This window comes from Phoca vitulina, unplaced genomic scaffold (assembly GCF_004348235.1).
Source record: "Phoca vitulina isolate PV1807 unplaced genomic scaffold, GSC_HSeal_1.0 scaffold79, whole genome shotgun sequence".
NCBI classification, from domain to species: Eukaryota; Metazoa; Chordata; class Mammalia; order Carnivora; family Phocidae; genus Phoca; species Phoca vitulina.
Window position 1 is genome coordinate 3,770,856 of NW_022589782.1, and position 11,322 is coordinate 3,782,177.

Below are 11,322 nucleotides of genomic sequence, written 5' to 3' on the forward strand. Positions count from 1 at the left end.
GGGTGTGAGGTAACTCTATGGAGGGTCTGTTCTATCTGTTATTTCTGTGCAGGATGCTCTGTGCACTCGTTTTTAACTCGCCATCCTATGAATAGGGGTGTCCCCACTTGGGGAGCAGGGAGGTAACGGGTGTAGAGTGCTGGCTAGGGGCCAGTATCTGCAACCCCTCCTAACAGTAACGGAGAGAAGCTGTGATCCCCATTTTACGTATGAGGAAGACAAGACATGGAAAGATCAAGTCATGTAGAGATTACCTGGGGCCTGTGCTTTGTCAGGAAAGGGCCAGGACCTCAGGTGCCGGCAGGGAAATGAGGCCTCATTCCTCATGGAGCTCACATTACAGGGTGTGTGTATAAGGAGCCACCCAGTGAGCAGGATGATGTGAGAGAGGAATGAGGAGGGGGAGCAGGGAGACGCGGTGAGCAGTCTGTCCGCGGCTCGTAAGCGGTGAGTGTAGCCCCAGTCTGTCTGCCCACAAGCTGACTTCCACACTGCCGTGTTCTGGGACCGTCCCCACAGCCCGGTCCCATCACCAGGCAACCACTGTGTAAGCCCGTGGTGCTCTGCTAGACGTGTGTGTTTACTTGAAATGCATTTGTGTGTGTGAGCGGATTGCACCTGTTGACGTGAATACATACATATGTTTTTTCTTTCAGCTGATACTGAAGATGTGTGCATTGTGGAAAGATTGTTTTCAAGCAGCTTAGTGGCGATCGTCAGCCTCAAAGCTCCCAGGAAGCTCAAAGTTTGCCACTTTAAGAAAGGAACCGAGATCTGCAACTACAGCTACTCGAATACCATCCTGGCCGTGAAGCTGAACAGGCAGGTGAGTGACACTTGACCCAGACTGCCAGGTGCTCTGTCCATGTCTCACTGCTCAGTGTGGCCCTTGGCTGTCACTGCCATCGCAGTTTCCTGAAGTGGTCTAGGAAAGCTGACAGTCCTGGTCCCCCAGCCCTTGGCCCCGGCACTGCTCACCTCACACCGCCTCCCCGACTCAACTCTGTTTTCTCAACAGTTTGCTCAAAGCACGCCGTCCCTTGCTCTCCGCCAGGCTGTTTTCCTCATCCATCGAGACACGAGCCGTAGCATTTCTCTGTATACCGTATGCTCATCCATAGAGCTGTGTCATGGCTTGTTCACCTTCTCTCGCTTTTATAGGTGTTACTTTGAAAAAGTCTGCTGGCATCATTTTCCTGTTTTCTTCTTATTTCTCTTTTAAACTTTACTTTCTTTTTTAATAAGATCTATCTTTTTTTTTTTTTTTTAAGATCTTATTTATTTATTTGACAGAGAGACACTGCGAGAGAGGGAACACAAGCAGGGGGAGTGGGAGAGGGAGAAGCAGGCTTCCCGCGGGGCAGGGAGCCCGATGTGGGGCTCGATCCCAGGACCCTGGGATCATGACCTGAGCCGAAGGCAGACGCCTAACGACTGAGCCCCCCAGGCGCCCCTAAACTTTACTTTTAAGATGAAAGACTTACTCCTCTTTTTTATCTTCCCCAAACTCACAAGAATGTCTGGCGCAGAGTACGAACTTGGTGGCTAGCACTTGAGTTTATTTCATGAGAGCACCTCATGGCTTCCGCTTCCCCACAAAATGTAACAGCGCCCCGAAGATCCTTCAGCTTTTCTGTGGCAAGCGCATGTTCCACACGGGGAAAGCTAATGAAGTTGGTGGATGTGAGACGCACGTCACCACGGTGGGGCGGGGGTGGGGTGGGCGGTGGTCCGCGGTGAGCTGGCTGGGTAGATGGTTGCGGTGGAGGCCTGCTGGGATTGCTCTGTGAACTGAAGGACATGGTTACAATGGGAAGTTATAAGGCATAACATGTTGAACATTCTTTAAACGTAAAACATACACGTGTACATTCACGCACCAACTAACGTGGCGCTGCACGCACGCCAAGTTGTCTTTCCTGCATGAACCATCCCCTTGGTGCATCAGCTACGAGTACGTTCCTCTTTAAAGTGGGGTGCGAACTTAGACACCTGCAAGTAACGCGAGCACAGCGTGAGTTTTGAGACTTCAGAAACCCCTAGGCTTTTATTTTCATCTTGCGATGCTTCGTTCAACATGGGTTTTTGAAAGCAACTGACCTTTACCAGACGCGTCCAAGGCACTTGCTCTGATTTTCATGAGGGGAGGGTGAACAAAGAAACTGAAAACACAAACCGTACCTTTCTTAGCTATAGTTGACCAGTTTCCACAGTCGTGCACTCAATCGCGTGGTTGGAGGGCCTGGTACAGTTGGCAGGAGTGGTTGTGGGGGCAGACGCAGCTGGTGTGGACACTACTGGGTGGGTAGATGAGGCACATGGTGCTGCAGGAAAGCGGCCTGGTCACGGCCAGCGTCCACGGGGCCACGCGTGTCCAGTCTCCCTGGTGTTCTGGAAGGAACCAGGGGCGTCTTCGGCCAGGAGTCGATTAAGTAAAGATGGGAGCAAGGATCGTATTGGCTCTTGATGTTTGGTTTTCTATTTCTTCTCTCTTTCCTAGCGGCTAATAGTATGCCTGGAGGAGTCTCTCTATATACACAACATTCGGGACATGAAAGTCCTGCACACGATCAGGGAGACCCCTCCCAACCCTGCAGGTAAGCTCACTGTGGGAAAAACATCCACTTTTCTGATTCTACGTTTTAAAGATTAGCTATTTTCTCCTTGTAGGTTCCACCGGGATAGCTTTTGAAAGTATTGATCTTAAACCAAGCAAGCTACCTTCCTTCTGCTGCTGGTCTAGTGATCACATAATCATTGGTTTCGTCAGCTTCCAGTTCTGAGGCTGCTGATCAGTTCCCACCACGGCCTTCAGCCTGTTTTTATAACCTCCTGTTCCCTGAGGAGGTGGTTTGGGGGTGTGGCACTTGAGACGGACCAGCACAGCAGCTCCCAAGGCCGTGTCTGAGCCCCTTCGCTTAGTCCAGTCTCTGTTGGGCAGATGCTCACTTGGGTGTAGCAACTAAACGGGAGCCCGTCTGGACCCGACTCTCCGTGTTTGCCTCCTTGTGTTACCACAGGCCTGTGTGCGCTGTCCATACACAACGACAACGGCTACCTGGCATACCCAGGCAGCGCCACCATCGGAGAGGTGCAGGTCTTCGACACCATGAACTTGGTGAGGCTGCTTCTGCTCCGGGGTCCCCGCTCTCTGCAACCAGCACATGGCGCCACTGGCGTCCGCCTTGCCTTGGCTCGGCGAGGCAGGTTTCACTGCCACCTTCTTACTGGCAGAGCAGGTCTGGGCGACCTCTGCCTGCAGATTTCTGCCCGTGCTGCCACGGCGCAGAGCTCCCGGCAGTGTGGCTGCTTGGAGGAATGGAGAGAGCTCTAGAGACTTCATGGATCCAGGGCTTGGCTTTCTGGAAGGTTCCGAGCAGCATTTCCTCGGGCCCCTCCCCCAGTAATTCCGGCGCATGTGGTTCTCGTATTGACTGGGATGGGGTTTTAGTCACAGCCACTTGGCACTTCAGCCTGATGACCAGGGGCGGCGTGGGGTGTGGTCTCGCCGCGTGGCGGCCACATCACATTGGTTTTGCCTTCCAGAGAGCTGCGAACATGATCCCGGCGCACGACAGTCCTTTGGCCGCGCTGGCGTTTGACTCGAGCGGAACCAAGCTCGCCACTGCCTCGGAGAAGGTGCGTCTGCGGTGGCCTGGTAGGAAACTGGCTCGGGGCTTCGGCGCGCTTCCGCTCGCACAGCCCGGGCACCAAGCGGGTTTGTGCCCACCGGCCCCCGGAGAAGCACACGTAGCTCCCCGCCAGAGCGCCGGGTTCGGGGCGGGCGCAGAGTCGTGCAGAGGAGGCGTGCGTGTGTCAGCGGCAGCCCCGGCCGTGTGCTGCTCGGGGACGCACTAGCGGTGCCGTGCTGCGGACGTACTTCCGGCCAGGGCGGCGTGAACACATTTCCGTGTGTTTCCCTTCCTTCTTTTTCTGTTACTTAACAAAATTGTGATCATACCATACGTGTAATTTACCATTCCCTTTCACTGTGCATGATAATAGATTTCTCAAAGTTAAAAAACACTTCTAATGGCCGTACAGTGTTCAGTCGTGGTTTACTTGACCGTTGCCCTTTGGGGACGTTTATATTGTTCCTAATTAGATTGCAATAATATAATAATATTTGGAATATAATAACATTTTGAATATAGATAATTCTTACATAAAAATCTCTTTTTTCTGCATCCTTATTCACTTAAGAGATTCCAGTGAGTGGGTGCCTCGGCTCAGTTGGTTAAACATCTGACTCTGATTTCGGCTCAAGTCATGATCTCGGTCGTGAGATCAAGCTCCATGTCGGGCTCCATACTGGGCAAGGAGCCTGCTTAAGATCCTCTCTCTCCCCCTACCCCTCCCCCCAACAAAAGAAAGAGAGAGTCCAATGGGCAGACTTTCTGGGTTAAAAGGATGTGGTCTTTTTAAAGTTCTCTCCACATAGGACAGAGTGACTTTGGCCTTCCCTCCAGCTTCCATGACAGCAAAGGGTCCTCGCTCTCTTCCTGGTGTGGCTGCTACATCTTGTTCCTTTGCTGCTCTTCTCATCTCGATAATCCCCGCCCTCTGGCCTCGCTCTTGACAATCTCATTTGTTCTGGCTTGTTCCTCCCCGCCAGACACCAGTACCGGCTTTTCAGTTGCCTAGTTTTGCTTTGATGCTTTCTCACTAAAAAAACACCTACAGTAGCCTCCCTCTGGTTGCCTCTCCCCTTGGCCCAGCCAACCAAACAAGATCTGAGAAAAGTCCCCTCACTCCAGCTTTCCGGTGTGGGTCTCTGTGCTTGCCTGTCGTCCGAGTTTCTGTAAGAACGGTGCTGCTGTCTGTGATCACTTAGTCCTCGGGAATACAGATCCTTTGTATTCACGACCCCATTCCTTCCCCTCAGCAAGGTCAACACTTTCTCATTTCTTTTTTTTTTTTTTTAAAGATTTTATTTATTTATTTGAGACAGAATGAGAGAGAGAGAGAGCACATGAGAGGGGGGAGGGTCAGAGGGAGAAGCAGGCTCCCTGCCGAGCAGGGAGCCCGATGCGGGACTCGATCCAGGGACTCCAGGATCATGACCTGAGCCGAAGGCAGTCGCTTAACCAACTGAGCCACCCAGGCGCCCAACACTTTCTCATTTCATATCAGGGCCTTAGAGACATTAAATGATTTGCTCAGTCACCAAGTTGGGCAGCGACCGAGGCTCGGACTCCGAGCCTGACTTTGCTTCTAAATGCCGCTGGCTGATGACGCTTCCGCCTTGTCCGTTTCTACCAAAGTGGCCGTGAGATCCTGATACGCCTTGGTTAATAGTCTCAGCTCTGTAGTTTGCATTAGGTCCTGGAAGCTCTCTAAAGCACTTTGTGGAATCTCAAGGCCATTAGGAATAGAAGGATTTTTTTTTCTGGGCTAGGAAGAGCAATCTCTTGATTTGCTTTTAACCCCCCGTGGCCTCCCCCATCCTGCTGGGTGCTGGGGCCGGGCCTAGCTATGTGCTTAGTGCTGCTTTCGGGGAGCGCAACAGGTTGGGACCAGCAGCCCTTGCTAATTAATGTTATGCACTAGATAAGCCAGTAAAAAAAGTCTCTAAATCAGAAAGTTGAGACTACAAAGGATCAAATCTTCACTGTGGTTATTTTGGTATGTGACTGTGCTGTTTTATCCTTCTGGTTCTCAAGAATTAGAAACTCATTTGGTATCCGTTTATCCAGAGAGAATCATTGTCTTTAAAAAACATTTTATTTTAAAGATTTATTTTAGAGAGCGAAAGAGAGAGTGTGTGCCCGCACGCAGGTGAGGGGCGGGGCGGGGGGTGGTCCTCCTGCTGAGCATGGAGCCTGACTCGGGACTCCGTCCCACGACCCTGAGATCATGACCTGAGCCGAAATCAAGAGTTGAACACTTAAGAACTTAGCCACCCTAGCGTCCCTTTTAAATAACATTTTAAAGAAAGTTTCTGGTGTTCTATAATTAGGTTGTTTATAGTGTATGTCTGATATTATTAACAGTTTTTACACTAAACAGTTTGAACCTTCCAAAATATGTCAGGTTACGTGTTCCTGCCCCGCGAATTTGAAATACTGCCTGTTTTCAGGTTTTCCATTTTGTTCTAGGAGTCTCTTTCTTGTTGTGCTATTTTATTACCGTAGCTTGCTAGTATTCTTTTAACATTTCGATGTTGAAAGTCCCATTTGTGTTCACTTTCTTGGCTGTTCTCTCTTACTCTCCCAGATGTCCCAAGTCCTGTCTCTCCAGCCACAAAGGCCCTGTTACTTTGGGGGAGGCAGGACTGGGGGGCGCAGCAGGGACTCTGGCATCTCCAGAGTGCCTCACCTCTGTGCCGGGAAGGGCAGCAGCTCATCTGCTCACTCATAGACTCCTCTGCCCGGTCCCGGAAGCCCCCCTGATCAGTAACTCAGCCTGAAGTACAAGGAAGGATGTGGGGGGGCCGCAGACCTCTCAGACCTCAGCTGAGTTAGGTGGTGCCTCCCGACGAGCAGATGGTGTGTGTGAGGTGAAACGTCACGGGACTTAGAAATAACTAGAGCTGTTGTACGTGTGACGTCAAGGCTGTTGGTGTTTGGGAGAAGCACTGAGTCCTGGTGGGGGCTGTATCTACAGAACAGAGGAAATACGCAGTCGGGGGTGGGAGCCGGGAACATGTGTTTCCCTCTCTTGTTTCCTTCAGAGTCTGAGGAGGAGACACAGGCTGGGTTTCCTCGGCTACAGTCTTTTTTCTTTCTTTTTCCACCTGTCACAGGGGACCGTGATTAGGGTATTCTCCATTCCAGAGGGACAAAAACTCTTTGAGTTCCGGAGAGGAGTTAAGAGGTAAGATATGTAAGTTTTCGGAATTGATCTGGAGCTAACATTTGGACTTCAGTTCTGTTTTCTCTGGATCAACAAGTGGAGACTTAGAGCGGCCCTGGGAACCCCATTTAAATGCATAAGTGCTTTCAACCCACCTGGGTGGTGAGGGGAGGCTTTGGAGTCCTCCTGAGGGGTAAAGGAACGTTTTTATAAAGCGAACTGGTTTTCCTTTGTCTGTGATCCCACCTGAACGGAGGGCGATGGCCGGGCAGCCCGGGAATCAGGAAGAAGTGGCCTGTGGGGCCGCGTGGCTTCCTCCGCCTGGTCCGAGGTGGCAGGCCAGTGACTTCCTGACCTGGCCAGCATGCTCCTGTCCTGCTTCTCTGCCCTGAAAACCTGCCCCCAGCTCCCCTCCACCCTGTCACCACTTACTTCCCGGTCCGTCTGCACACCTCCCTTCCTTGACGCCAGCTCCGGACAAAGGAACGTCCATCCTGCTTAGGCCTGGATCCTCTGCCGCAGGACTGGCTCCGGAGGTCTGGTCCCCATTCCAGGGGGCCAACTGAGAGTACCCACCTCAGGGCGGGCGCTGGGCCAGGAGGTGTTCCAGAACTGCCCCCTCCTCTGGGGACCTCGCACTGTGTCACCGCTCCCTCTCGTCCGCGGGGTCCTTCCCACAGACGGCACATGCGGGCTTTAGGGTCCTAGCTCCTGTGCCCCGGCCCCTCCCCATCACTGCCTCCTGTGTTTCTTTCCCTTTTTCCTTTGGTTTTCCTTACACCACGCCATTCTAGATTTGTCATCTTTTGTTCCTGCTCCGCTTCCTCCTCTCGTTATCTCACTTCTGCCCTGGAGCCTCGTTCATCCCACCCTGTGCAGTCCCACAGGCCCCTGCCCCGTGTTGTCTGGCTGCTGCTGCTCCTCGCCTGTGTGTGTAGCCCAGGTGCTTTCTGAGCGACCAGCCAGAATGTGCCCATCGTCGCTCACGTGCCTTATTGGTAGACGCTGCCGCTGTCACCGACCGGGTCCCTGGGTCAGAGGGGCTCGGCACTGGCCCTTCTCCCTTCCAGTTAGGGAGGGGCGTCGCTGCCCCGGGCCAGTCCCACCCACCCCCATCTCCCCGGCGCCCCTGCCCGCCCGGGTTGGATCGCCACCGTCTGACCTCTCGTGTGCCTTGGTCTCTGCTCTTGGCCCCTTTGGTCCGTTCTTCAGACCGTGGCCCCGGTTGCCCTTTGAGGGTGTCCGCAAGTCAGCAGACCCCGTGTGGAGCCTCCAGGGCCCACCTCACGCTGGTGGGGCTAACTCCAGACCCCTCAGCCCTGGGCTCGGAGCCCGGCCTCCCGCACTCTGCTTTCTCAGCTCTGTCTCCCTGTCGCTCCCAACTCCTGCCACACGGAACAGTGGTTCCGCCGAGGAGTGCTGTGTCCACGGGGTCTCCTGTGCTGGCGTCAGCGCCCGGGCCCGGGCCGACTCCTGAGCCCCTGACGTCTGTGTCGAGTGTCTGTGCCTCGGGAAGGCCCCCCGACCCTGTCGTGGAACCCCCCCCCGCCCCCGCGCTCCTCCAGCTCGGCCCCTTTACTGCCCGCATGCCTTGGCTTGCGGCGCCTTCACCGTGCGCACCCCGCCTCCCTGTGAGCGCCGGCAGAGCAGGAAGCCTCCCTGACTGATCACCAGAGCTTTGTACGAGCCCTCAGGGCGAGACGTGCCTTGTCCTTGTAGGGCTGTGAGGAAATGCACATTTATTGGAGGCTTTGGGATTTTTACAGTGACTTTTAAGATCAACTGTAGAATCTTAGCATGTTGAAAATTTTGCTTTATTCTTAAACATTACCAAGGTTGTCAGTTTCCTTGCACGTTAAGAATTGCTGTAACTTAATTATTGGATTTTCTTTTACTAACCTTGGTGCTGTAAATCCAGCCTAATTCAGCTAAAAATGGTGTAATGAAGCTCTGATTTCCTTTGTTATTTGGAATTTCAAAGAAAATTGGCTAAGAAAATATTAAAGAATTGCTCTTAACTTGGTATTACCTTTAAAACATTTCCCTTTCTTTAGAAAAATTTTTGGAAAGCTGTCTGGAGGGGCGCCTGGGTGGCTCAGTTAGTTGAGCGTCTGCCTTCAGCTCGGGTTGTGATCTCGGGGTCCTGGGATCGCGCCCTGTGTTGGGCTCCCTGCTCAGCGGGGAGCCTGCTTCTCCCTCTCCCTCTGCCCCTCCCCCCTTCTCGTGCTCTCACTCTCAAATAAATAAAATCTTAAAAGAGAGAAAGAAAAGAAAAGATGTCTGGAGAGGAATAAGAAAGATACCAGTAGACCCAAATCTGCCTGTTCTGGGAACTTTTCTTCTCTGACATTTTAAAGTCCCTGGAGAAAGGTTGCTAATCACCAGCACCAGGGTTTGTGGGCGACCACGTAACTCCAGCCCCCTTCCGCTCGCCCGCAGGTGCGTGAGCATCTGCTCCTTGGCCTTCAGCATGGACAGCATGTTCCTCTCCGCATCCAGCAACACTGAGACTGTGCACATCTTCAAACTCGAGACTGTGAAAGAAAAGTGAGTTGCAAAGACACAATTGTTTTAAAAAACACAAGGCCCTTCTCCACTGACTGGATGGGAACACCACACAGACCCAGTCCTGCCGTTAGTCATTTTTGCCAATAAAGACCCTGGAGCTGGCTCTAGAGTAAGGTGTCACCAGACCCGGGCTCGGCAGGGAAATGGCCTTCCCGGAAAGAGGAAGCCGGGAGGGTGAAGATGGACGTCCTGGGGTCCGTATACCCGTGCACCTCTTAGCAGCGCCTTGACCCACAGAAGCACTTAAGGGTAGATGCCCCCTTGGGGTGGGGGCTGGCTCCAAGCTGCCCACAGGCGGGTTCCGTTTTTAGGGCAGTTGATTGAAATTACGTGTTACTCTGAGGGATGTGCATGGTGAAGGGCTGGTTCTTTCCTTAAATTTTAACAGGACCCACTAGGATGAATACTGTTTGTATGCTGTCTTATTCAGAGGAACATTTAAGATGACTTAAAATATATGCAAGATGAACAACAGCAAAAATGGGCTCTGGGAAAATAATTTGAGATTTTGCTTATAAGGTTTTTGGAGACTTCGTATTAAAGAGATCTGGGGTGGGGGGTGGTCACGAATTTAGCTCTGTATGTCCTCACATTTGCTGCAAAGTCGGGGGGCGGGGTCCTGATCATCTGCCACAGTCTAATGTGGCCGCTCGGGAGAGCACGGCTATTCTGGGCTCTGCAACCTGACGGGCCTCCTCTGACCGTTCCCGGAAGACACACCCGTAGTGCTCCCAGGCTCCCGAGACGTTGTCGTTCTCTGCACCCCTTTTTCCTGAGGTACGGGGAAGTCCTCTTCGAGTTTCAGGGCTGATACTTGCTCCTGAAGTGGGACCTGGTCGTTCTGGTGAAGAGCCCACCGTCTGATGATGGTTCCTCCTCCTAGACCTCAGGAGGAGCCCACCACCTGGACCGGGTACTTCGGGAAGGTACTCATGGCTTCCACCAGCTACTTGCCCTCCCAAGTAACAGAAATGTTCAACCAGGGCAGAGCGTTTGCCACGGTCCGCCTGCCTTTCTGCGGCCACAAGAACATCTGCTCGCTGGCCACGTGAGTACGGACGGGGTTGCCTCTCCCATTTGCTGGTGTCCGTCCAGTCGGGAACCTGGTCGCAAACCCCCGGAGACGGTGGCACTGGGGCCCGGCTAGGTTTCTCCTGGTCCAGAAACAACCCACAAACCTGGGCCTTTGACTTGGTCAAAGTGGATGTGGAGGGAACCCCCAAGGGCCTCTTCACCATCACTAGCCTCGAATGACTCGTCTGCCGTGTTCTGATCCAAAAAGTCTTCCTCCGTTGGTTGGGATGTTTGTAACGGTAATGAAAAAACACCATTAAGTCAAAACTGTAGGAGGTGGCCAGTAGTTAACCCTTCAGGGCCTACGGAACCGGCTGGTTAACGTAGTCGGAGGCTGTCCGTGCCGCTCCGGAGTAGCCTGAGAACGCGCGTGGCGCTTCGGGAGCCCCATTGGATTCCTGCCGGGCAGGAAAATATGGTCTTGAAAATCCTGTGATTCCATGAATCTTTTTTTTTTTTTTTTTAAGATTTTATTTATTTATTTGACAGAGAGAGACACAGCGAGAGAGGGAACACAAGCAGGGGGAGTGGGAGAGGGAGAAGCAGGCTTCCCGTGGAGCAGGGAGCCCGATGCAGGGCTCGATCCCGAGGACCCTGGGATCATGACTTGAGTCGAAGGCAGACGGTTAACGACTGAGCCACCCAGGCGCCCTGATTCCATGAATCTTATAAATGTTATTTTACATCCTTTTTGTGTAGCTAATAACTCAGGTGAAAAAGCTTATGAAAATACCCACCCTTAGTAACTAGAGAAGCCGTGAAACTGATTTTACTCACACGGTTCTACTGGGGGCCTCAGTGTTCACTCACACGGTTCTCCTGGGGGCCTCAGTGTTCACTCACACGGTTCTCCTGGGGGCCTCAGTGTTCGCTCACACGGTTCTC

General features: G+C 52.8%; 1 protein-coding gene across 3 annotated transcripts in view; it reads left to right on the forward strand.

Annotated features, from left to right (window-relative positions):
- The window catches only part of WIPI2 (WD repeat domain, phosphoinositide interacting 2), a 35,638-nt gene that overhangs the window by 21,735 nt on the left and 2,581 nt on the right, over positions 1-11,322 (forward strand). For all 3 annotated transcript variants that reach the window (XM_032394252.1, XM_032394251.1, XM_032394253.1), the window contains 7 exons: positions 657-826; positions 2,501-2,597; positions 3,021-3,118; positions 3,547-3,639; positions 6,746-6,816; positions 9,235-9,342; positions 10,247-10,411. In XM_032394252.1, the coding sequence (XP_032250143.1) occupies positions 657-826; positions 2,501-2,597; positions 3,021-3,118; positions 3,547-3,639; positions 6,746-6,816; positions 9,235-9,342; positions 10,247-10,411 (802 nt within the window). The remainder of the gene's footprint in view (positions 1-656; positions 827-2,500; positions 2,598-3,020; positions 3,119-3,546; positions 3,640-6,745; positions 6,817-9,234; positions 9,343-10,246; positions 10,412-11,322) is intronic.